Raw genomic sequence first — 25,923 nt, 5'->3', positions numbered from 1 at the left:
CTAAGACTAGTGGAAATAGTCTCAGAATTAAGGGGCACCAGTTTAAGACTGAGATGAGGAGGAATGTCTTCTCTCAGAAGGTTGCGCGTCTTTGGAACTCTTTGTCACAGAGAACTGTGATGGCAGAATCCATGTGTATACTTAAGGCTAAGATAGCTAGATTATCGATCAGTAGGGGAATCAAGAGTTACCGGGAAAGAGCAGGAGAGTGGACGTGAGGAATGTTGGATCAACCATGGTCCTACTGAAAGGGAACAGGTACTAGAGGCCAAATGGCCTACTCCTGTTCCTGAATCTTAGGGCCTTACAAAACGTGAAAACTGGAAATTTACAATGAATCCAGAAACTGGTAATACATTGGAACAGTCTACTTTTATAGGCGCTTGAGTCTATTCTGAAGAAACAACTACCTGAAATGTGAAGTTCTCTCTTTTCTGGTGCTAACAAATGTACTGTATTTTTGGCATTTTCAAGAGTATTAAGATGTTTCAAATATCTTAATGAGGAAGTGTAGAGGCGTTTTTACACTTTTCTTGCACCTGTATATATTTATAGAATCCCTACATTATGGAAACACGCCATTCAGCCCATCAAATCCATAACGGCCCTCTGGAGAGCATCCCAACCAGACCCAACACCCCCCCCCCCCCACCACCTCCATGTAACCCTGCATTTCCCATGGCTAATCCACTTAGCTTGCACATTCCTTAACATTTTGGGTAGTTTACCATGTACAATCCATCTAACCTGCACATCTTTGGATTGTGAGAGGAAATTGGAGCTACCGGAGGAAACCCACGCAGACATGGGGAGAATGTGCAAACTCCACACTGACAAATGCCCAAAGTTGGAATCGAACCCGGGCCCTGGCGCTGTGAGGCAGCAGTGCTAACCCTACCAGGGGAACTGAATTTAATGCATATATTACCTAACCTGAAGAGACAAAAGTATTTTTATTCCTTCATAAAATATATGGTTGAGAGAATGATAGTGAGTTGAAATCCATGGTGGTAGATATGCCCACAGCACGGTCAGGGAATTCCAGGATTTTAGTCATGTGAAACCTCCCTCCGTTCCAATGAGGATTGAAGAATAGGAAAGGTTTATAACTAATTGCTGACTATGAGCCCCTCTCCTGAGGACCTGCGAAAGTATTACAAAGTACTATAGAAGATTGCTGCTGTCATTATATTTTTACTGATTCTGCTCCTTGGGTAACTCTCCATTTCACAAGATAGCATTCTCAGATGTTACTGAAACGGTTTAACAATTTTTTTGTTTCCTCATCAGAAAGACACTTACATAAGAATTGGATCTTGGCTTTCACAGGACTGAGCTCATGCATTGTATCAAGTTCTTGGATAGTTTGCTTCAGAACCCTCTCGGTATTCAATTTTGCCGCCATGGTTTTAGGGAGGTAATCCTTCAGCTGCTGCCTGTAGAGACAAAAACCTGAGCTATCAAACCCAAGGCAAACGCTATGAACTATCTTGTGTGAAATTGCCCTGAGCTATCTGTATAGTAATATTATTTATCCATGAGGGATAGGAACAGCAAGTAATCCATGGCATCTTACAAAAGACCAATTTTCCATTTTATTTATAATTTATTTAATTGAGAAAAATAATAAAAAAGAGAAAAGTGGGTGTAGTAGAAGTAGCCTAAGATGAGAGGGTGTGTTGGGAGAATAGGCAGCACTAACACTCTGACATGCTATCTGCTTTCCCTTCCTCAGCCATCATTGAGGTAAATATGAAGAAGAATCTCTTCTCTGAGAGTTGTGAATCATTTGAATGTTCTACACGAGAGAGTAGTGAAAAACTGACTCACTGAATTTATTTAAGATTGAGTGAGAAATGGAGTCATGTGTTATGGAGATGGGCAGCAGAAAAGTGGAGTTGAGGCCTCAGTCAGATCAGTCACGATCTCATTGAATAGCCTGCTCCTGCTCCTATTTCTTAAGTTCTTCCTAGGTCTTTTATTCTCACTTCACTATCTGACAGTCTTCACAATCAGTGAGCTGCTTAGTTTCCTATTCTTCAAAATAAACACAGAAAATGTTGTAAGGGTGCAGCAGGCCTGTCTGCATTTGGAGAAACTACAAAATGATCAATACTGTCTTCTGTACAGTTGTAGATAAACCATTTACCTATTTTTCTCTATCAGATGCTGATATATAAAACATGAATTGAGTGCAGGAGGAGGCTTTCAGTCCCTCGAATCTGCTCAACCATTCAATAAGACCTTGACGGATTTGTTTGTGTTTACTTTTATACATTATCATTTGGTCCTGATAAACTTTGATTTCATTGTCCTCCAAAAATGTCATCTATCTCCTCCTTAAAAATATTCAATGACTACACCCCCACCACGATCTGAGGCAAAGTTCTTAAGTTGCACAACTCTTTGAGAGAAAAAAACTGTCCTAATTTCTGTCATAAAAAGGTGAGCTTTTGTTATAAAACACTGCTTCACAGTTTGGGACTCACTGACCCAGCAGAAAACATCCTCTCCACATCCCCCTTGTCAAAACCAATGAGGATCTTATACACTTCAAACATAACAGTGTTCATTCTCTCATATTCAGTGGAAACAAGCCCAGTCTGTCCAACCTTTCCTTACAAGACAACTCACTTAATCCAGATACCAACTAGTAAACCTCCACTAAACCACCTTGGATAAGTCCACAGAGACCAGTATCCTGTCACCAAGTCACCCTTTTGTTATGCAATGAGCAGTCCTTGATGAGGACTGACAGTATAGTATTACCTCATACAGAGCTGAAAATGTGTTGCTGGAAAAGCGCAGCAGGTCAGGCAGCATCCAAGGAACAGGAGAATCGACGTTTCGGGCATAAGCCCTTCTTCAGGAATCAGGCTTATGCCCGAAACGTCAATTCTCCTGTTCCTTGGATGCTGCCTGACCTGCTGCGCTTTTCCAGCAACACATTTTCAGCTCTGATCTCCAGCATCTGCAGCCCTCACTTTCTCCTCGAAGATTATTACCTCGTACAGAGTCAGGTACCAAAGTGTCAGTATCTGACACTTACCCTTTTTATATGTCAGCAAATGCTCCCTGATTGGACCAGATTAACAGCCCCAATAAGAGAATTTATATTCTTCGGGGTCCAACCTCATAATAATCACTATACACCTCAAGCACACTTACATCTATCCCTAAATAAAGAGGCCAAAGCTATCACAGTGTCCAAGATGTGTCTCACCAGAGCCTGTAGAACTGAAGCATAATGTCTTTACTTTTATGTTCAATTCTTGACATAAAGTAAAGCATTAGCCTTATTAATTACTTGCTAGACTTGCACACTAACGTCTTGTAACACATGCACAAAAGCACCTGGATTCCTCTGCACCTCAGAATTTGCAATCATTTAATAATACATTGCTTGTTTATTCTTCCTGTCAAAGTGTATAATTTCACATTTTCCCACATTATACTCTATTTGCTACATTTTTGTCTATTTGCTCAACCTCTTTAATCCTCTTCACAACATACTTTCGGACCTATCAATGTCATCTGTAAATTTAGCTACCATGGCTTTACTCCCCTTATCTAAGCCATTGATGCAAAATTGTAAAATGCCTGTTGGTTTGTGGAAACCAATTCATCACATCCTGTCAATCAGAAAAAATGCCCATTTATGCATATTTGGTTTTCATCCCCTTGGATTTTTTCTGTATAGTACGAATATAGTTATTTTGAGTATTTTCAGATATCCTCCTAAACATCTGCCAGTCCTTCCCTATTGATCTACCTTCCAATCTCATATCAGAGCTTCAGCGAGCTCAGCTTTTCTGCCTCATTCTGATTCAGGGTCACTGGACCCAAAACAATACTCTGTTCGTTATTCTCTCCATAAATGCTTCCAGATCTTTCTGTTTTGTTTATTCTGGCACAGTGACTCAGTGAGTATCACTGTTGCCTCACAGTGCCAGGGATCCAGGTTTGATTCCAGCCTTGGATAGCTATGTGGAGTCTGCATTCTCCCTTTGTCTGCATAAGTTTCTACTGGGTGCTTTGATTTGCTCCCACAGTCCAAAGATGTGCAGGTTATGTGGATTGGCCATGCTAAATTATCCATACTATCACAGGATGTGTAGGTAGGTGAATTAGCCATGATAAATATGGGGATTGGTTTGGGCTTTGGGTCTGGGTGTGAAGCTCTTCAAAGTGTTGGTGCAGATTTGATGGGCTGAATAGCCCCTTTCCGCACTGTAGGGATTCAATGATACTATGATTTATAGTTTCTGTTACTTCAATATAAAATACTAATCGTAGACCCACTCTCTATCCTTTCAACCTGGATGTAAATTTCAATCATATTATGATTGTAACTACCTAGGATTGCTTACTCTAAAGTCATTACTTTATCCTGCCTCATTACACAGTACAACATAACCTGCTTTCTGGTTGCTTTCAGAACCTGTTAGTCTAATAAATTACGTTGAAAGCATTCTGTGAACTACTCATCCATGGTACCATTGCCAATCTGAATATTGGACTTAATATGTAGATTAAAGTCACTTATGATTATTGCCATTCCTTTATCACAAGCAGCATTTATTTCTTCTTGTAACCTTCATCCTCCATTGTGGTTATCCTTAGGAATCTGTAGTGGAATGTTTTCCACTATTCTTCATTTTGGTCTAAACCATTTCCACATTGTGATCTCCTGAAACAAGGTCATTTCTAACTACAGCATCATTGCTATTTTTGATTATGAGAACTAACCTTACACCCTTAGCGAGCTACTTGTTTTAGAATCATTGAATCTCTGTAGTGTGCAGGCAGGACGTTTGGCCTATTGAGTTCACACCGCCTCCCCCAGACCCATCCTAACCCTGTAACCCTGTATTTCCCATTGCTAATCCACCAAACCTGCAGTTCCCTGGGCATATGGGCAGTTTAGAATGGCCAATCTACCTAACTTGCACATCTTTGGAGCGTGCGAGGAAACTTGAGCACTGGGAGGAAACCCATACAGACATAGGGAGAACATGCAAACTCAAGACAGTCACCCGAGGTTGGAATCTGGATCCCTAACACAGTGAGGCAAAAGTACTAACCACTGAGCCACCATGCAACCCAATAGTTGTTTCTGAATGTCACATGTCCCACAATATTCAGGACTCAGTCCTTGTCACCTTGCAGGCACATCTCTACAATTGCTATCAGATTATATTCACTTACTTCAATGTGTGCAAGCAATTTATTTATTTTGTTATGAATGCTAAGTGCATTCAGATGCAGAACCTTTAGTTTTTCCATTTTTTTATTTTAATAACATCTACTCTTTACTGTTATTGTATTCTTAGGTTCATTCTGTCCATCTTGTATTTTCTGGCTTTCTGGTCCAATGTTACTATCCTGACTCGATTCTACCATTTGAGTAGTGACAGTTGCCCAAGGTTAATCCCTTACCTAATTTTTTAGATTAATGCTTCTCTAATTTGCTATTTATACAGCTCATTCGAACAAAAGAAGGAAGCTATGTCAGGTATAGACAGCAGACATCAAGTGAATTCTTAGAAGAGTATAAAGGCAATGGAAGTATACTTAAGAGAGAAATCAGGAGGGCAAAAAAGGAACATGAGATAATTTTGACAAATAGGGTAAAGGAGAATCTAAAGGGCTTTTATAAATACATTAAGGACAAAAGGGTAACTAGGGAGAGAATAGGGCCCCTCAAAGATCAGCAAGGCAGCCTATGTGTGCAGTCACAGGAGATGGGGAGATACTAAACGAATATTTTGCATCAGTGTTTACTGTGGAGAAGGACATGGATGATATAGAATATGAGAAAATAGATGGTGACCTCTTGAAAAATGTCCATATTAGAAAGGAGGAAGTGCTGGATGTCTTAAAATGCATAAAGGTGGATAAATCCCCAGGATCTGATCAGGTGTACCCTAGACCTCTGTGGGAAACTAGGGAAGTGATTGCTGGGCCTCTTGCTGAAATATTTGTATCATTGATAGTGACAGGTGAGGTGCTGGAAGACTGGAAGTTGGCAAATGTGGTGCCACTATTTAAGAAAGATGGGAAGGAAAAGCTGGGGGAATTATAGACGTGAACCTGACATCATTGGTGGGCTAGTTGTTGGAAGGAATCCTGAGGGAGGGGACAGGATGTATTTGGAAAGGCAGGGATTGATTATGGCTAGTCAACATGGCTTTGTGCATGGGAAATCATGTCTTACTAACCTGATTGAGTTTTTTTGAAGAAGTATTGAGTATAAGAGCTGGCAAGTCATGTTAAAATTGTACAAGACATTGGTTCGGCCGCATTTAGAATACTGTGTACAGTTCTGGTCGCCACATTACCAAAAGGATGTGGACACTTTGGAGAGGGTGCAGAGAAGGGTTACGAGGATGTTGCCTGGTATGGAAGGTGCTAGCTATGAAGAGAGGTTGAGTAGGTTAGGTTTATTTTCATCAGAGAAAAGGAGATTGAGGTGGGACCTGATTGAGGTTTACAAAATCATGAAGGGTATAGACAAGGTGGATAGAAACAAGTTTTTTCCCAGGATGAAGGATTCAATAACAAGAGGTCACGCTTTCAAGGTGAGAGGTGGAACATTTAAGGGGGATACACACGGCAAGTACTTCACACAGAGGGTGGTGGGCATCTAGAATATGATGCCAGCAGAGGTGGTAGAGGCAGGCACGGTAGATTCATTTATGATGCGTCTGGACAGACGTGGGGAGCAGAGGGATACAGATGCTTAGGAATTGACAAACAGGTTTAGACAGTATATTTGGATTGGCTGAGGCTTGGAGAGCCGAAGGGCTTGTTCCTGTGCTGTAAATTTTCTTTGTTCTTTGTTAAGTAACAAACAGGATTGATGATGGCAGGGGGTGATGCACATGATCAATATGGAGTTCAGTAAGACAATCAAAAAAGTTCCTCATGGTAGACTGGTTAGCAAGGTTAGATCACATAGAATACAGGAAGAACTAGTCATTTGGATACAGACCAGGCTCAGAGGTAGAAGACAGAGGGTGATGGTGGAGGGTTGCCTTTTAGACTGGATGCCTGTGAGCCACAAGGATTTGTGCTGGCAGTTGACACCAAAATTGGAGGTGTAGTGGACAGCGAAGAAGAATACCTCAGAGTACAACAGGATCTTGGTCAAATGGGCCAATGGGCTGAGGAATGGCAGGTGGTGTTTAATTAAATAAATGTAACGTGGTGCATTTTGGAAAGACAAATTAAGGCAGGAATTATATACTTAAAGCTAAGGTCCTGGGGAGTGTTGCTGAACAATAAGGCCTTGGAGTGCAGGTACATTGTTCCTTGAAAGTGGAGTCGCAGGTATATAGGATAGTGAAGAAGGCGTTTAATATGCTTTCCTTTATTGATCAGAGCATTGAATATAGGAATTGGGAGGGCATGTTGCGGTCAGCTGAACAGGACATTGGTTAGACCACTTTTGGAATATTGTGAGTAATTCTGGTCTCCCTCCTATAGGAAGAATGTTGTGAAACTTGAAAGTATTCAGAAAAGATTTACAAGGATGTTGCCAGAGTTGGAGGGTATGAACTACAGGGAGAGGCTGAATATGCTGGGGTTGTTTTCCCTGGAGCACTGGAGACTGAGGAATGACCTTATAGAAGTTTATAAAATCATAAGGGGCATGGATAAGGTAAATAGACAAGGTCTTTTCCCTGGGGTGGGGGAGTCCTGAACTAGAGGGCATAGGTTTAAGGGTGAGAGGGGAAAGATTTAGAAGGGACCTAAGGGGCAGCTTTTTCATGCAAAGGGTGGTGCGTGTATGGAATGAGCTGCCAGAGGACCTGTTGGAGATTGGTACAAATACAATATTTAAAAGGCAACTAGATGAGTATATGAATATAAAGTGTTTAGAGGGATATGGGTCTAGTGCTGGCAAATGGCACTAGATTAGTTTAAGATATCTGGTCGACATGGACGAGTTGGACCGAATAGTCTGTTTCCGTGCTATACATCTCTATGATTCTATGACCAACATCGTTCAGGTGTAGATCGTCTCAACAGATCCCACTTGCACAGTAGTACTGTCAATGCCCAATGAACTGGGATGTTTGTCCCACACAGTCTTTATGCAGTATGCTCATCTCTGTAATCTTATTTACCCTATGCCAAATTCCATGTAGCTCATAGTAATCCCCAAGTGCCTTACAATTAAAACTCTAAAGAGCTAAATGCTACCTAATTACTACATCCTAATTAATCACATTTCCTCTGATTATTCAACCTTGTTGGTATGTCATACTGTACCTTCAATACCTTTGCTTTGTTTTTTCATTGTAAAAGAGCTGTGTTTACACTACTTACACATTTAGCACATGGCCTGCTCCTTTGGTTTTGTGCTGATATGCAGCCAGTATTGCAGCCTGCTGTTCTGCCCCATGAATGTTTTTTGGAAAAAGTAGCTGTCCTTTTAGGTAAATAGGAAGTACCTAAAATAACAACAGAACTGGGTTGAATAAATAAGAGACACCAGTCACTTTAAAGATGAAAACACTGATCAAAGATTTACCTGATTATAATGCACACTAACACAGAGGTCATTATAAAAATGCAAAGGTTCTCTCCATGTCATGCGTCGGAAATGAAGACTGATTGAGTTATCATCTAACAGGAAGTCAAAAATATATTCATTTGATTTGATGGGTCTGACAACTTCTCCTGCAAAGATGAAAAGAAAACAGTGACAATGAGGCTACCCTCTCTAGCAATAAGAAATCAAAGCACAATCACATGAAACAGGCAGAAAATCCTTTCTATACACACAAAACAGGTGACAGGAGGTCTGTAACTATTCTGCTGATTCTTTGTGATGTCTGCCCAAGCACACCTTTCATTTGCTGTTCCTATCCTCCATTAGTTTTCTTGAGCATTAACTTTGTCAGCTGTCCCTTTAAGTACGTCAGTTCTCTGTCCCTACCCCTATCATTTTAATCGTAACTCAAACTGTTTCATTTCTGCCTCTAACTGAAGCTTCTTTACTTGTGATTGAAGTTTAGCTATCTCTATAGATTCTGATAAGGTTTCCAGTAAATTTAAATGCTGAGCTACTGCTGCAATCATCTTATCCATCCTCATGTTAGGAGATAACTTCACGTCCAGCTTGTCTACTAATTCCCACAGCTTGGTCTTACTTGCCTTTCTCTACTATATAAGTATTGTTTCTTCAAATAAGCTTCGATTGGACTCAAAAGTTACTTTAAGCACGATTTACTTAAGAATAGGCACATGCTTACAAATAGCAAAGCTTCTTGCTCTGAGTTACTTGAGTTCCAACCTTCTAGAAGGTCACAGTTCAATCCCAACATTCCTCAGACTCTCAACTGCATATTGTCACAATGTTGGTCTTTTTACAAGATTACTATGCCCTTGAGTTTTTTTCCAGAGTGGGGGTAATTGGCCAAGCTTGAACTCAGCTGGGTTTGAAAGGTTTACTGGGGGCCCTTTTTATTTACTCTTAACAGATAATGCTTCTGTCCTAAGGCTTTCATGTCTTAAAAAAAACATTAAAATCAAAGGGGGCTGGTCAGCTAGCTGTGTAGCTAGTCTTCATTTGGATTAGAGTTTTTGATTCAGTTCAGCAGCAGTGTGTGCTGGGAAAGGCTGTAGGGGCAAGTGCAAACTGGTACTCTGCCTCTCTCTCTCTGACTTCAAGCCTGTAAGCCTGGTTTGTTTCATTTTCACTCTTTGTGCTAAGGGATGTGTTTATTGGGACTGTTGCGAGTATTTTTGGAACGGTATCATTAAGTCAGGATAGCCTGTCGGGTTTTGGATAGGATAAGTTATCTGGTACTTTATTTTTTGTTTATCGTGTTTCATTCCGTAGTTTTGTAAATAAATTCTGTTTGTTGGCAGTCAGATCAGCCAATTCACTCCGGGAATATCCACAATACACTTACCTAAAACAAATAGCAAAGTTACAGTCTGAGCTACCTGCTTAAAAATGTTTTGAGGGTTGGGCCTAGTCCATAATAGATTGAAGGCTCTTTGCGCAATGTAAACAGTAAGTGGTAGGTCTTATTGTTTTTTATTTCTGGTGTTGATTTGGTTAGTTTTAACAACATTTGGATAGCAATGGCTCTTTCAGTCACCAAGGAAGTTCTGGAGGTGGAAGAAGTGACCTTGTGGGTTTTACAAAAGGCAAGTAAGACCAAGCTGTGGGAATTAGTAGACAAGCTGGACGTGAAGTTATCTCCTAACATGAGGATGGATAAGATGATTGCAGCAGTAGCTCAGCATTTAAATTTACTGGAAACCTTATCAGAATCTATAGAGATAGCTAAACTTCAATCACAAGTAAAGAAGCTTCAGTTAGAGGCAGAAATGAAACAGTTTGAGTTACGATTAAAATCGGAAGAGAAAGAAAACGAATGAAGGGCTTTAGCAGAAGAGAAAGAAAAAGAGTTTGAACTTCAGAAAATGACACTTAGAAAGGAAAGTCAGCTTAAAAGAATGGAGAAGAAGACTGAAGGTAGGCTTAATGAGGAAGAGAGTGAGGATGAGCAAGCCTCTGGTAGTCAAAAGCCTGGTGAGAAACTGTTTAAGTATGCTCAAACATTGCCTAAATTTGATGAGAAGAATGTGGAAGCTTTTGTCATCTCATTTGAAAAAATGGCTAAACAAATGGAGTGGCCGGTGGCAAAGTGGTTTTTCTTGATCCAAACCAAACTTGTAGGTAGACTGAGTGAGGTATTTGCAATACTATCAGAGGTGGTGTTTGGGAATATGAGGAGGTGAAAAAAGCTATCTTAAGTGCATATGAGCTTGTACCGGAATAGACAATGTTTCAGGAATCTAGGGAGAGACCCTGGTCAAGCCTACATTGAGTTTGAAAGGATCAAACAAAGTAATTTTGATAGGTGGATAAGAGCTTTAAAAATAGAGCAAACTTATGATGCTCTTAGAGAGACAATTATTTTGGAGGAGTTCAAAAATTCACTGCTTGACATAGTGCAAACCCATTTGGAAGAGCAGAGAGTTAAAATGACAATGTTAGCAGCTGAAATGGCTGATTATTATGAATTGGTCCAGAAAACACAGTTTGCTTCCAGAATCAATTTCAGTCCATGAGGGATAGAAATTGAGGTAAAGAGAAATCCTCACGTGGAAAGGGAAAGTTAGATCTCAGTGAAGATCATAAGGATAACTCACCACAGGGTAAAAAGGAAACCCTTGAAGGGGATAAAGAAGGCAAAAAGCTCCGGTATTTTCATTGCAATAAAGTAGGCCACATGAAATCACAGTGTTAGTGGGCTAGGAAAAAGCCAATGTAGGAAAGTTAGACAAATCTGGGAGTTCTGTCGGAATGGTAACAGAAAGCACAGTGGAAGCTCGAAAGCTGCATCAGAGTGTACAAGCTGATCGGAGGTTGTTTAAGGAGGAAGTGCCGGATCTGCTTAGAAAATATACCTGCAAGGGTAAAGCTTATTCACATAGGCGAGGAGTAAAGAAGTTACAGTATTAATGGACACAGGATCCTATCAATCTGTGATGCTGAAGGATGTGGAGATATATTCTGCTGATGAACTACTGCCAGAAAAGGTACTGGTAATGAAACTTCATGGTGAGACAAAAAATACTCAGTTATGTAAAGTGAGGCTAGAGTGTCCAGAAAAGACTGGAGAATTTGTGGTAGGAGTACTGGACAAACTCTCACCTCCAGGAATACAATTTGACCTTGTGAATGATATAGCTGATTCACCAGTAGGCTTACTGTGGTCAGATTTTTACCCTGGAATCTTCCCTGATTGTCTAGTAATGAGGTTACAGAGCCACCAGTTGAAACAGGAGAGATCAAAGGATAAGGAAACTGAAGTGGCATTAGCAGAGACTGTGTTCGATCAGATAGTTGAGATAAAACAGGAGCAGATAGATAATCATGCACATATCTTTAACTCTGCAAAACTCATTGAGTTAGAGCAGAAAGATAAAAATTTAAAGCAGCTGTATCAAAAGGCTTATACAGAGAAGGAATCTAAATGTATCCCTGACTGTTATTACCTGAAAAGTGATGTCTTCATGAGAAAATGGAGACCATCACATATTGAAGCAGATGAGAATGAGCAGAAATTCATCATATTGTCTTGCCAATGGGGTACAGAAGGGAGGTGTTGTGAGTGGCACATGAGCTACACTTGGAGGTCATTTTGGAGTGAGGAAAACAGAAGCTAAAAATAGACATTTCTACTGGCCTGGACTGCACATGGATGTAGTTGAATTTTGCCAGATGTGACCTACATGTCTGGTAATTGGAAAACCAAAGGCAGTAATAAAGCCTGCACCTTTAATATCTATTCCAGCATTTGAGTTTTAATTGATTGCATAGGTCCCTTACCTCAAACTAAAAGTGGGATTCAGTATTTATTAACAGTAATGGATGTATCGACTAGATTTCCAGAGGCCGTCCCATTAAACAATATCACAGCTAAAAGGATTGTAGAGGAATTGCTCAATTTTTTTACTAGATACAGACTACCAATAGAGATACAGTCGATCAAGGGTCAGACTTCTCATCCAAACTATTCAAGGAAGTTATAGACAGCTTAGGAATAAAACAATTAAAATCTACTGCATTCCATCCAGAATCGTAGGGAGCCTAGAAAGGTGGCATCAAACACTAAAGATCATGATGAGGCTTAGAGTCAGCACTATCCATATGATTGGGAGCAGGAAATTTCATTTGTGTTTTTTGCGATCAGAGATGCAACAAATGAATCGACCAAATTCAGTCCATTTGAATTAGTTTTTGGACATGAAGTGAGAGGACCATTAAAATGAATTAAGGAGATGTTAGTAAGTCAGAATTCAGAGACCATGCGTTTGCACTATGTGTCAAATTTTAGAGAATGATTAAATAGAGCTGGGGAGTTGGCTAGACAGCATTTAAAAATATCACAGCATGCAATGAAACAGGAAGCAGACAAGAAATCAAAAATTTGCAATGTTGCTATCAGGGATAAGGTATTAGTATTACTTCCAGTAATAGATGAACCTTTAAAAGCAAAGTTTAGTGGATCTTATCAAATTGAAAGGAAATTGAGTGAGGTGAACTACTTGATAGGGACAGGAAGAAATCTCACAGAGTGTATCATGTGAATATGCTCAAAAGGTATTTTGATAGGGAAGGAAAGCAGGAGGAGAAGGTGTTAATGATTACGCCACAGAGGGGAAAACCAAGTTCAGAGGATTCTGAATTGGACATTCCTCAAATTGAATTGGACAATGAGGAAGTTGTGAAATATTGGGATAAACTATTGAATTACCTTCCTGAGAAAAATCGAACTGACCTGAAAGAATTATTTTACTATCACATGGGCAGATATATGGAAATAAACTTGGAAGTACTAACCTAATTGTGTATGATGTAGATGTAGGAGATGGTGTTCTGATTAAGCAACATCCTTATAGGTATAACTCTCTAAAGTTGGCACAGGTTCAAAAGGAGGTTGAACACATGGTCCAAGATGACATAATCGAAGTGAGTTACAGTGACTAGAGCTCACCTGCAGTAATGGTGCCAAAGCCAGATGGTACCCAGTGGTTATATGTGGACTATCTCAATTACAAAGACTGATGCATTTCCAATTCCATAGTTGGAAGACTGTGTTGATAAGGTGGGACAAACAACTTACATTTCTAAGTTGGACTTGCTCAGAGGCTACTGGCAGGTACCTTTGTCAGAAAGAGTAAAGGCAATATCGGCTTTTGTGATGCCAAATGGACTGTAACATTTTAAAGTATTTGGTATGAAAAACGCTTCAGCCACATTTTAGAGGCTAACCAATAATGTCATTGCCGGATTACCCAACTGTGGTGTATAATCATACATTATGTAGTCACATAAGGAAGGAACATTTACAACATTTATTGAACTGGTTCGATCGACTTCGGAAAGCAGGTTTGTGAGTACCTGGCTAAAAGTGAATTTGCCAAAACCCAAGTCACCTTCCTGGGCCATGTTACTGGACACAGACAAATGGCCCCACAGGACGTGAAAACAAAAGTAATTGGGGAATTTCTCATCCCATCGACAAAAAGAGCAGTACTGTGGTTCCAGGACTGAGTGGATTTTATTGAAAGTTTGTGCTGAATTTTAGCAGCTTGGCTGCTCCATTCACTGAATTGCTAAAGAAAGGGAAGAAGTTTTAGTGGACAGCAGACTGTCAGGAGGCATTTGACAGCCTGAAGACTGTTAATCACTGCCCTGGTATTATCCACGCCTGATTACACCAAGCCTTTCAAGGTGGCTATCAATGCGACTGATGTGGGTGTTGGTGCTGTGCTCCTGCAGGAAGACGAGAAGATAGAAAGACTATTGGGTATTTCTCCAGGAAGTTGAATGTTCATCAGCAGAAACAATCAACAGGTTAGAAAGAGACTTTGAGCTTGGTGTTGGCACGACAACATTTCAGTATTTACATTTCCAGCAATGTATCTGAGACAATCGTATACACTGGTCATAACCCATCAAACTTTGTGAAGAAATTTAAGGACAAAAATGCCAGACTGTTTAAATGGAGCCTGTTGTTACAGCCATTCAATTTGAAAATTGTGCATGTGGCAGGTCAAGAAAATGTGATTGCTGATGCATTGTCGAGACTCCAATGAGAGATGGAGGTGTTGGTTGGTGGGACAACCACAGACTGAATCCAAGTGTAGTTGTGCATTTTGCACAGTTATAGTCAGTGAATGTGTATGTTTTAAAGCACTAGCCAATTTTTGGGGTTTTTTAAAAATTGAAGCCATCTTTGGATATTGATGGGTTTTTTTAAAAGGATGAGGTGTCACAACGTGGGTCTTTTTACAAGATTACTATGCCTTTGAGTTTTTTTTCCAGAGAGGGAATAAGTGGCCAGGCTCCAACTAGGTTGGAGCTGGGCTGTCTCTCTGTCTCTGTCTCTATCTCTCTCTCTCTCTCTCTGACTTTAAGGCTGTAAGCCTGGTTTGTTTCATTTTTACTCTTTGTGCTAAGAGATGTGTTTATTAGGACTGTTGCGAGTATTTTTGGAATGGCGTCATTAAGTCGGGATAGTCTGTTGGGTTTTGGATAGGGCAAGTTATCCAATATTTTATTTTCTGTCATTTGTGTTTCATTCCATAGTTTTGTAAATAAATTCCATTTGTTTAAAACTTGGCAGTCGGATCAGCTAATTCACTCCGGGAATATTCACTACACACTTACCTAAAACAAATAGCAAAGTTACAGTCTGGGCTACCTGCTTAAAAATGTTTTGAGGAGTCAAGCCTGGTCCTCACCTACCACCCCACCAATCTCCATGTACAGCGCATCATCCGCCGTCATTTCCGCTACCTCCAAACGGACCCCACCACCAAGGATATATTTCCCTCCCCTCCCCTATCAGCATTCCGTAAAGACCACTCCCTCCGTGACTCCCTCGTCAGATCCACACCCCCCACCAACCCAACCTCCACTCCCGGCACCTTCCCCTGCAACCGCAGGAGGTGCAAGACTTGCGCCCACACCTCCCCCCTCACCTCCCTCCAAGGCCCCAAAGGAAACTTCCATATCCGCCACAGATTCACCTGCACCTCCACACATATCATCTATTGCATCCTCTGCACCCGATGTGGCCTCCTCTATATTGGGGAGACAGGCCGGCTACTTGCGGAGCGTTTTAGAGAACACCTCTGGGACACCCGGACCAACCAACCCAACCACCCTGTAGCTCAACATTTCAATTCCCCCTCCCACTCCACCAAGGATATGCAGGTCTTTGAACTCCTCCATCGTCAGACCACAACAAAATGACGGTTGGAGGAAGAATGCCTCATCTTCCGGCTAGGAACCCTCCAACCACAAGGGATGAACTCGGATTTCACCAGTTTCCTCATTTCCCCTCCCCCCACCCTGTCTCAGTCAAATCCATCAAATTCAGCACCGCCTTCCTAACCTGAGATCTTCTTCCCGACCTCTCCGCCCCCACCCCAGTCTGACCTATCACCCTCACCTTGACCTCTTTCCACCTATCACATTTCCGATGCCCCTCCCCCAAGTCCCTCCTCCCTACCTTTTATCTTAGCCTGCTGGACAAACTTTCCCCATTCCTGAAGAAGGGCTTATGCCCGAAACGTCGATTCTCCTGTTCCCTGGATGCTGCCTGACCTGCTGCGCTTTTCCAGCAACACATTTCCAGCCATAACAATATTATTAAACCCTGTCTCTATATCTACCCCAAGTACATTCTCAATTTCTAAAATTATCAACTGGAAGTATTTTCTTGACATTAATGATTAGTAACATTCAACTAAACATTTAACTGAAAGTAATTTCAATCCCATCATTCAACTGCATGGAGACGGTTATCCCATGTTGGGTCATTTGAAATAGAGAAGGGGGTAATAATCTGGTGCCAAAACTTGAAAACAAAATTTTCCTATTATTTACTGTGTCATGAGATTTTGATGAACAGCCATTACAGCAGTACAGGTAATAACGTTCCAAATTTCTGGCACATAAAATCAAAAGAGAAGAATTGCAAGAAATACTAAGGTCATAATGTCCCATTGAACTAGTGTCAACAATTTATCTGGCACCAAATATACCCTATTGTCAGTATATTGTTTGGGCAAGTAAGTATTTTTTCTTGGAAAGGATGGTGAACCAACCCTAAGGATGAAAGTGGGTACTCTTAGGGATGACAACGATCATCCTGGCACCATGAGTAGCTGCGTCATTAGTTAAGTTGCTTCTTGAAACAATATAGATGGCCAACTCCAAAATAAGATTTATGAACAGGGATAGGAGGGAAGAAATGGTTATGAGTGAAAGGATGCAGGGAAGTGAGCTACCATTCTCTTAAAGAAGACCAGGAGCAGCCCTGCAGTCAGCTTGAGGAATGAACAAAGACACCTATTCAAAATTTCCTCCAGTTTACAGAACAGCTTTGGGATTGATGAAGCATTTTCATTTGCTAAAGTCACGTACTTTATTTTACATGATGTATCATATCTGAACTGCCGCTTCTTAACAATCTCAATAAACGATCAGAAAATTGCTACAAGTCATTGACTGCCAATATGGAGTAACTGATCATGAGGTCCCAAAATAAAGACTGGTGACCTTGAATGGTGCTTTCAGCAGCTGAAATGAAAACAGTAAAATTGGTAACATAATACTGGACTTCACTGTATTTATCAGACCAGTTGCCTGTGGGTCACTGCATCGATATCAAGGTGATGATTGGGAGGATACCACTTCACTTTGAGCAGTATCAGCTTGTCGTAATTTCCCTTGGCATCTTTGGTAGAAAAAGTAATTTGATAATAAAACAATGCTGAAATATAAAGCTACACCACTAAATAAGAGTTGCCAGGTTTCACTGTTACTTTACATTAGCATCTTGAGCTCCTCATGCCAAATTCTCAAGATTGGAATGAAGAGATGAGTGAATCATCAGAAGGAATGCATAGATTAGATTCCCTAAAGTGTGGAAACAGGCCCTTCAGGCCCAACCAGTCCACACTGACTCTCTGAAGAGTAACCCAACCATACCCATTTCCCCCTGACTAATGCACCTAGCACTATGGGCAATTTAGAATGGCCAATTCACCTGATCTGCACATCTTTGGACTGTGGGAAGAAACAGGAGCACCGGAGGAAACCCACACAGACACAGGGAGAACTTGCAAACTCCACACAGACAGTAGCTCGAAGCTGGAATTGAACCTGGGACCCTGGTGCTGTGAGGCAGCAGTGCTAACCACTGAGCCATTGTGCGCCACATATGGTCAGTATGGATTCACTTTTCAAAACGTTCACATAAGAGCTGTGAATTACTGATGAAAATTTCTTCAGAGATTGCTTATTGCTCTGGAAGATTTGCTGTCAGGACCTTACCTAGTGGCTGCAAACCATTCTGGATGAAAAGGCAATACAAGAACAACATTCTTTCATTAAGAAGCATTTCTTCTGACCGTATGCCTAGAGACAAAGAATTTTCTGGGCTCCCAAGCAAAGCAAGAACACCAGGTGCATATTTGGTATTGCCTGAAGGACCTCCTGAGATATGCAAAACTGTTTGTTGCTCTCTCTGATCCTGTACAATCTCATCAGGCTTAACTGTTTGTTAAAATCCAAAAGAACTGCAGATGCTGTAAATAAGAAACAAAAACATAAATTGCCAGAAAAGCTCAGTAGGTCTGGCAGCAGATGTGGAGAGAAATCAGAGTTAACCTTTCAGGTCAGGTGACCTTTTCTCAGAACTGATGGTATCCAGGAAAATGTCATATTTTGTGCAGAAGACAGGATGCGGGAGGGGGTAAGGAGTAAACAGTTGAACAGACAAAGGAATGGATAAATATCTGGCTAGGAGGGTGAATAGCTGCTAAGGAGACTGTAAGTGGCTAACAATGGGTTGTGTGTAATAGCAGACTGTGTGGTAACAAGGAGAAAGTGATGGCTACAAATACTGTAGATCAGAGTCAAAAAGGTTGGTCCTGGAAAAGCACAGAAGGTCAGGCAGCATCTGAGGAGCAGGAGAGTCGAAATTTCAGGCATAAGCCCTTCATCAGGAATGTGGGGGAGAGCTGGGGGGGCAGAGGGGGCTGAGAGCTAAATAGGGGGTAGGACTGCGGGCCAAGGTCGCTAGGAAGGTGATAGATTGATGCAAATGGGGGGGGTGATTGTGGTAGGTCAGAGCGGAGGGTGGAACGGATAGGTGAGAAGAAAGATGGACAGTTGGGGGAGAAGTTCAAGAGAGCAGTGCCGAGTTGGAGGGTTGGATCTGGGATAAAGTGGGGGGAGGGAGATGAGGAAACTGGTGAAATCGACGTTGATGCTGTGGAGTTGGAGGGTTAGAGGCAGAAGGTGAGGCGTTCTTCCTCCAGGCGTTGGGTGGCTGGGATTTGGCGGTGGAAGATGCCCAGGACTTGCATGTCCTTGGTGGAGTTGAATTGGTTGGCCACATGACAGTGGGGTTGTTTGATGTGTGTGTCTTGGAGATGTTCCCTGAAACGTTCCGCAAGTTGGCATCCTGTCTCTCCGATCGAGAGGAGACCACATCGAGAGCAACAGAGGTGTTTGGATGTGCAGGAAAATCTCTGTCGGATGTGGAAGTCTCCTTTGGGGCCTTGAATGGAGCTGAGGGGGGAGGCATAGGTTCTACAACTCGTGCAGTGGCAAGGGAAGGGGCCAGGAGTGGAGGGTGGGTTGTTTGGAGGCGTGGACCTAATGATGGAGATACGGAGGGAATGGTCTTTGTGGAATGCTGACGGGTTGGGGAGAGAAATATATCTGTGGTGCTGGGGTCTGACTGTAGGTGGTGGGAATGGCAAAGGATGATGCATTGTATCGGAGACTGATGGGGTAGAAGGTGAGGACCAGGTGGGTTCTATCCTTACATTTGAGGGGTGGGGTTCAAGGGCGAAGGTGCAGGAAGTGGAGGAGATGCGCTGGAGGGCATTGTTGACCATGTGGGAGGAAAAAGTGTGATTGAAGTAGGAAGCTATGTGGTATGTTCTAGAGTGGAATTGCTCCTACTGGGAGCAGATGCGGTGGAGGCTGAGGAATTGGGAGTAAGGGATAGTGTTTTTACAGGGGTGGGGGTGGGAGGAGTTGTAGTCCAGAAAGCCGTGGGAGTCACTTGGTTTGAAGTAGATGTCTGTGTTGAGTCGGTCGCTGGAAATGGAGATGGAGAGGTCCAGGAAGGGGAGAGAGATGTCTTAGATGGTCCATGGTCCAGGTGAACTTGAGGTCAGAGTGGAAGGTGTTCGTGAAGTTGATGAATTGTTCAATGTCCTTGTGGGAGCACGAAGTGGAATCAATGTAATGGAGGAAAAGGTCAGGAAAAGTGCCTGTGTATCTACGGAAAATGGACTGTTCCACACACCTGACGAAGAAACAGGCATAGCTGGGACTCATGCAGGTGTCCATGGCTACCCCTTTCGTCTGAAGGAAGTTGGAGGATTCGAAGGAGAAGTTGTTGACAGTGAGGACCAGTTCAGCTGATCGAATGTGTGTTGGTGGAGGGGCACCTGGTTGGGTCAGCAGAAAGAAACAGAGGGCTTGGAGGCCTTTGTCTTGGTGGTTGGACGTGTGCAGGATGTCCATGGTGAAGATGATGTATCGGGGGCCAGGGAACCAAAAGTCATGGAAGTGGTGGAGGGTGCAGGTGGTGTCCTGAATATATGTGTAGGAGGTCCTGGACCAAGGGGGACAGGACAGTGCCAAGTATACAGAGATATGTTTTTTGGGCAGGAGCAGGCAGAGACGATGGGTTGACTGGGGCAGTCAGGTTTGAGAGTTTTGGGTAAGAGGTAGAACTGGGTGGTGCGGACTTCTGGGATTATGAGATTGGAGGCTGTGGATGGGAAATCCCCTGATGTGATGAGGCTGTGGATGGTCTGGGAGATGATGGTTTGGCGATGGGAGGTGAGGTGCTGGTCAAGGGGGCAGTAAGAGGAGGTGTCAGTCTTTTGGCATCTGGCTTCAGTAGTGTACAGGTTGGTGCGCCAAACTACTACTCCCTGGTGTGTGGAGGTGGAGGTTAGGACATAGGAGAGTTCAACCTATTTGTTGCTAGTTGAAAGATCAGGATGAATTTATTGCATAATTGAAAGTACTAGTAGGGGCATCACATCTTCAATGGCCACAGGTAGTGCTCCTTCATTCAACAATTTGTCACATAATTTGGCCATAGAAGGAAATTAATTTTGTTATAAAACAGAATACTGCAGATGCTTGAGATCTGAAACAAAAGTAAAAATTGCTGGCAAGACTCAGGAGGTCTGACATCATTTACGGGAAGGAAGCAGAGTTAGCGTTTGAGTCCAGTGACTTTTCATCAGAATTCTATTCATTGTGATCTTCAAGAGTATCAGAGGGATCTTAATATACTGCGTCAATGACTCAGAAGTCATGTATGAGTGGGTTGCCTTATAATGGAAAGGTTGGATAGGCCAGGCTTTTGTCCACTGGAATTCAGTGGAATGAAGTGTATGGATCCTGAATGGTCTTGACAAGGTGGTCATGGAAGGAATATTTACTCTTGTTAGTGAGCCCAGAACTAGTGGACACTGTTTTAAAATTAAAAATTTTAAGATTGAGATGAGGGGACTTTTTTTTCTCTCAGTGGATTGAAAGACTTTGGAATACTGCCTCAGAAGGTAGAGGAGGTGAGGTCATTGAGTATGTTTCAGGCAGTAGTAGTAGGAAGAGTCATGTGAAGCAAGAGAATCAAAGATTATTCAGGATAATGTTGCATTTGGGACACAAGCAGATCACCCACGATCTTATTGAACAGGGGAGCATGCTAAAAGGGCCAATTAGCCTATTTTTGCTCCTAATTTGTACCCTCATGTGTCGGTACAGCAGGATTTTCTTCTCGAAACACCAAAACTAATTTTGACAATGACATATTTTCTGATTCACTCCCTGCGTATGTCTCCTGCCTAGAAACTTCTACAGAAATAGGCTTATCTTCTTCAAGTATATTTGGAGGAGAGAATAATCATGAAGCTGATTAAATGTTTGGAATAACTGGGGTGAGATTTGACAAAAAAAAATTTCAATTTACTCCCTGTGAAGTTTCAGTAGTCTGGAATAAGCGAGATCAATCTTTAAGAAATGTTCAATTTTTTGGGGTCAAATGTTCATGTTCTTAATGGGTTTGAGGTTAAATCTAACAAAATTGAATATAGTCACTATCTTGGCATTGTGCATCTTCTGTCTAGAAGGAATGTTTTCTATCAGCTACAGATAACCTAGTTGCAGACAAGTTTGTCAACTCAAGAACTTGCTGTGATTCTATAATCCATAAAGATGCTGTCAGATCTGCTGCATTTCGGTTTAACTGAAAATGGTACGTCTTCCAGAACTTGATGATTTGAAAACCATTTGAAAATATCAGGCAGAACAATAATAGTTTGTCTTGAATTGAGAAAGAAAATCCAAATTGACTTTCGAGATTACTGGCTCAAAGTTTTGGTCTCGATCATCAGTTCTGTTGCAGTGTCAATAATTTCCACTTGACCAAGAAAGTGCGCAATTTCTATGTTTTCTTCAGCTTGTCATTCAATTTGTTGAATCCTACTTTTTTCAGAAATAATCTGCTTGATTCACCTGATAGAGAAGATCTTGTTTTGCATAATTGCCGAAAATAACGATTTTGCCAGTGAAAACCCCAATGGATGTCCCCTGCTGAACAATTTATCACTTCTTCTGCCTTCTTGCACAACAATCCCAGCAATTTCTTTGGCCTAGCCAACTGACAGGCTCAGACTGAGCCTTAGATCAAGTCAAATCACTTCTTCGTTTTGCACACTGAACTTCCCCTACCTGGATAGATATTTTTAATCTGTGTGTTCATACATGCTACAATACAGAGGAACCTCGATTAACTAGCATTCGATTATCCGAATTTCGGAATATCCGGCAAGATCGCAAGGTCCCAATGCTTGGCTAAACTATGTTATCCGGCATCAGATTATTCAGCATTCGATTAACCGAATGAAATACACCCCGTCTGTGTCCTTCGGATAATCAAGGTTCCTTTGTATATGTCTGGAGCAAGTGGGACTTGAACCCAGAGGTAGGGAAATTACCACTCCATCACAACAGCCCTTTGACTGGACTTGTATGCTTGACTGCCTGCTCCAACATTGAGTTTTTGGACAGCAAAAAAATCTGAGAATTTGTCATTGAGGACTCAGACCAATATTCTATCTCAAATAAACTCATCCTTCAATGTGACATAACTGCATTGGAAGTGTCCAATAAAGGAGTTTTCCAATTCCCCTTATTGCTGGGACCATTGAAGTAGGTGCATTCAGTAAGTTTTATGTCCTTATCCTTCTGTTTCAAATAGGGACCTTGCTCAGATGGCATGGGCATGCTGTCACTGTGGAATACATCTCACTTTCCTCACTCTGGAAGATTTTTGACTTACTGAATTTTCTTAGGAATATTTCCTGATGTTTCCTCAACTAGGCCTCATGGTTCTTCAGATGTTTTGAGAAAGACACAATCTACTCCACTGCTATACCAAATTTGGTATGTATTCTAGTGTTTAGTATGTGTTAGTGTTTAATCTCTGGCCAGATGGTTTCTTTAAAGAATATTTGTCAACAATATCAGAAGGGCTTTTGCCCGAAACGTCGATTTTGCTGCTCATCGGATGCTGCCTGAATTGCTGTGCTCTTCCAGCACCACTGATCCAAGATACCTCAGAGGCTTATCTGCAGATTCATTTAACCCTATATTTACAGATTCTTTATTCCTTATATCTAACCCATTAATCTGTATTTCCTTTTACTACTTAATGCGCAATTTATGCATACTCATGCTTATGTACGCTTATCTCTAACTCTTCAAGTATTCCCAAATTAATGTGTCTGTTCATTGGTTATTAATGCTGGTGACTTTCACTCACCATTGTTCCTGTCAGCAGAAAGGGAAAACTCTTTGGCTTCTTCAGAATCTGTAATTCCAATGTTAGCACAAATTTCCATCACCACGTCATGTCCGACCTAAACCATAGCAAAACAGGTTCAGCATATTTCTGATCTGGGGCTCTGAACAAAACCAGCTGATCACTTCAGATCAAGAAGTTTTACACAAGATAGGTTAGTATACATGCACAAAGAGAGCTCAATATTTACTCGACAAACTTTCTCCAGAATTCACCTGAAATTAGAAATATTTGTGAAGACAATATTTAGTTGCTAAATTTTCTAAACAGCTTTAAATTGAGAGTTCATGAGTGGAAAAGTAGATTTTCCAGGGATTATAGTAAAGGATATAAGCATCAGCATCAAACATTATATTACAGCCATTGTATGGTTTTGATATAGAGTAAGCCTCCCTATTCACTAACCGATTAAATACTCGGGTTAGATACAGGGTAAAGCTTCCACTACATCATCCCCATCAAACACTCCCAGAACAGGTACTGCATGGGTTTGGATACAGAGTAAACTCTGTCTGCACTATCCTCAAACACTCCCAGGACAGGTACTGTATGGGGTAAGATACAGAGTAAAGCTCCCTTAACACTGTCCAATCAATGTACATTAAACTCTATCATATTATCACAATAATGATCTGAGATTGAAAACGTTGGATGCATGCCAGAATATCAGGGAGAATATTTGTTGATTTTCAGGTGGAACATTTCATCTTTAAATATACTGGGGGCAGTGTCTTTTATTGACAGTAATGATTCCCTTTAAGGTTCCGAGTAGCAGTGTGCACTCGCAAATTTCTAAAGCAGAAGCATGACTGATGCCATCTTGGCAAAGTCATTAATATGTGTGCACTTAATATTCACCAGAAGTATACAAAGCACGCAGGTCATAGGATCCATTAGCAGACAATGCTGATTTGATGCTCAGTAATGCCATTTGGCAGCTGCATGGTGTATCTAATGTACTGTCTTAACTACCTTGCAAGGCACATCTCTCTCCCTCCAAACATTTTCAGTTGCTTCCAGTTGTGTGCCACCTCCTACACGATATAGTGTAGTGCAACTGTCATAATTGAATAGGGGTGTGTACAAGCTGTGAAAAGTGTCTGTAAGGCTTGCAACACTGAAATCATCATTTTTTTCATGATAATTTGACTGAATTTTAAGATTTAGATAGTATGGATAACCAAAGTGAGAGGGGAAAGATTTAAAGGGATCTGAGGGGTAACATTTTCACGCAGAAGGTGGTGCATGTATGGAACATGCTGCCAGAGGAGGTGAAGGAGGCTGGTACAGTTACAACATTTAAAAGGTATCTGGGATGGGGTCATGAATAGGAAGGGATTAGAGGGTTATGGGCCAAATGCTGGCAAATGGGACTCAATCAGTTTAGGATATCTGGTCAGTATAGACAAGTTAGACCAAAACGTCTGTTACCATGCTCTATGTCCTGCTTGCCACTGCCAGGATTTACGGGCTGATACTGTTTGGTCACACTATGAACACAACGTCACTGGCCATCAGGTCCTGAAGCATGACCTGAAACTGAATCTTCTGGCTGAGAGGCAGGGATACTACCTGTAGTGCCACAAGGCAATGTCTGAAATTCTAGCCCAGAAATAGAACCTATTGGTGGAGTTGCAGATCAGATCAGCTGGCTCGACAACTAGTGGGCCGCTCAGAAGAATACCAACAATAACATTAGGTTTGATCACTGTTTTGATTGTGATCACCTCATCACCTTATATCATAGTAAAATCACAGCATAAACCATCGATGCTCTTTAAATAAAAACACAACCACTAAGTAACCACTTCAGGCTCCAACCTGATCTCTTTCATATTTCTCCCAATAATACTTCTCTTCTTTCAGACATATTTAATCAGGCTTTACTCTGTATCTTACCCCATACAGTACCTGTAAAACTCTTTAATATTAGTAGTGACACTGAACGCAATTGTTAATGTTTTCAGATTTGGGCAAAAAAGTGACTCAAGCACAATTCCTGGAGTTGCAAAGGTACTTTTCACTAGACAGGATGAATATATGTGTTGGGGGAAGACAGGGAGCAGGTCTGAAATTACAATAGCCAGGACAATCAAAAAGGGGCTCCATTGTTATGAATCCAGAATACATGATCATAAAATTTGATATTTAACAGTAAAGGTAAGTTCTTCAACTTGGAGGACATGAGATTTGCTTTACAGAAGAGACCACTGATGCTACAAGAGAGTATCTAGTGCTGACCCAAATTATCTGACAATCACTTTTCTGGGGGCTGTCTGACCTCCACATTACAAATTACATGTTTGAAAACATTATGGAGCACTCAAGTTGTAACATGCTACATGAAAGTTACTGTGTCCAACAACATCTCTTGTAAATTTAGTGAACAAAACATTTAACCTAGGTTTAACCTCAAAAAGTCAATAATCACAATCAGGAATAGAGACTGTTTAAAAAAAAAGTACATTCC

At 41.4% G+C, this 25,923-nt stretch overlaps 1 protein-coding gene across 1 annotated transcript in view; it reads right to left on the bottom strand.

Moving 5' to 3' along the window:
* Nucleotides 1–25,923, bottom strand: part of myo15b (myosin XVB) — a 267,080-nt gene that overhangs the window by 25,163 nt on the left and 215,994 nt on the right. The window contains exons 38-41 of the mRNA XM_088000375.1: nt 23,415–23,511; nt 8,540–8,688; nt 8,335–8,459; nt 1,303–1,436 (exon numbers count right to left, since the gene is read on the bottom strand). Coding sequence (XP_087856501.1) covers nt 1,303–1,436; nt 8,335–8,459; nt 8,540–8,688; nt 23,415–23,511 — 505 coding nt within the window. The remainder of the gene's footprint in view (nt 1–1,302; nt 1,437–8,334; nt 8,460–8,539; nt 8,689–23,414; nt 23,512–25,923) is intronic.

This window comes from Chiloscyllium plagiosum, unplaced genomic scaffold (genome assembly GCF_037043375.1).
Source record: "Chiloscyllium plagiosum isolate Xiang-an unplaced genomic scaffold, Cpla_swu_hap1 HiC_scaffold_25, whole genome shotgun sequence".
NCBI lineage: Eukaryota > Metazoa > Chordata > Chondrichthyes > Orectolobiformes > Hemiscylliidae > Chiloscyllium > Chiloscyllium plagiosum.
This window is presented reverse-complemented; position numbering and strand designations above follow the sequence as displayed.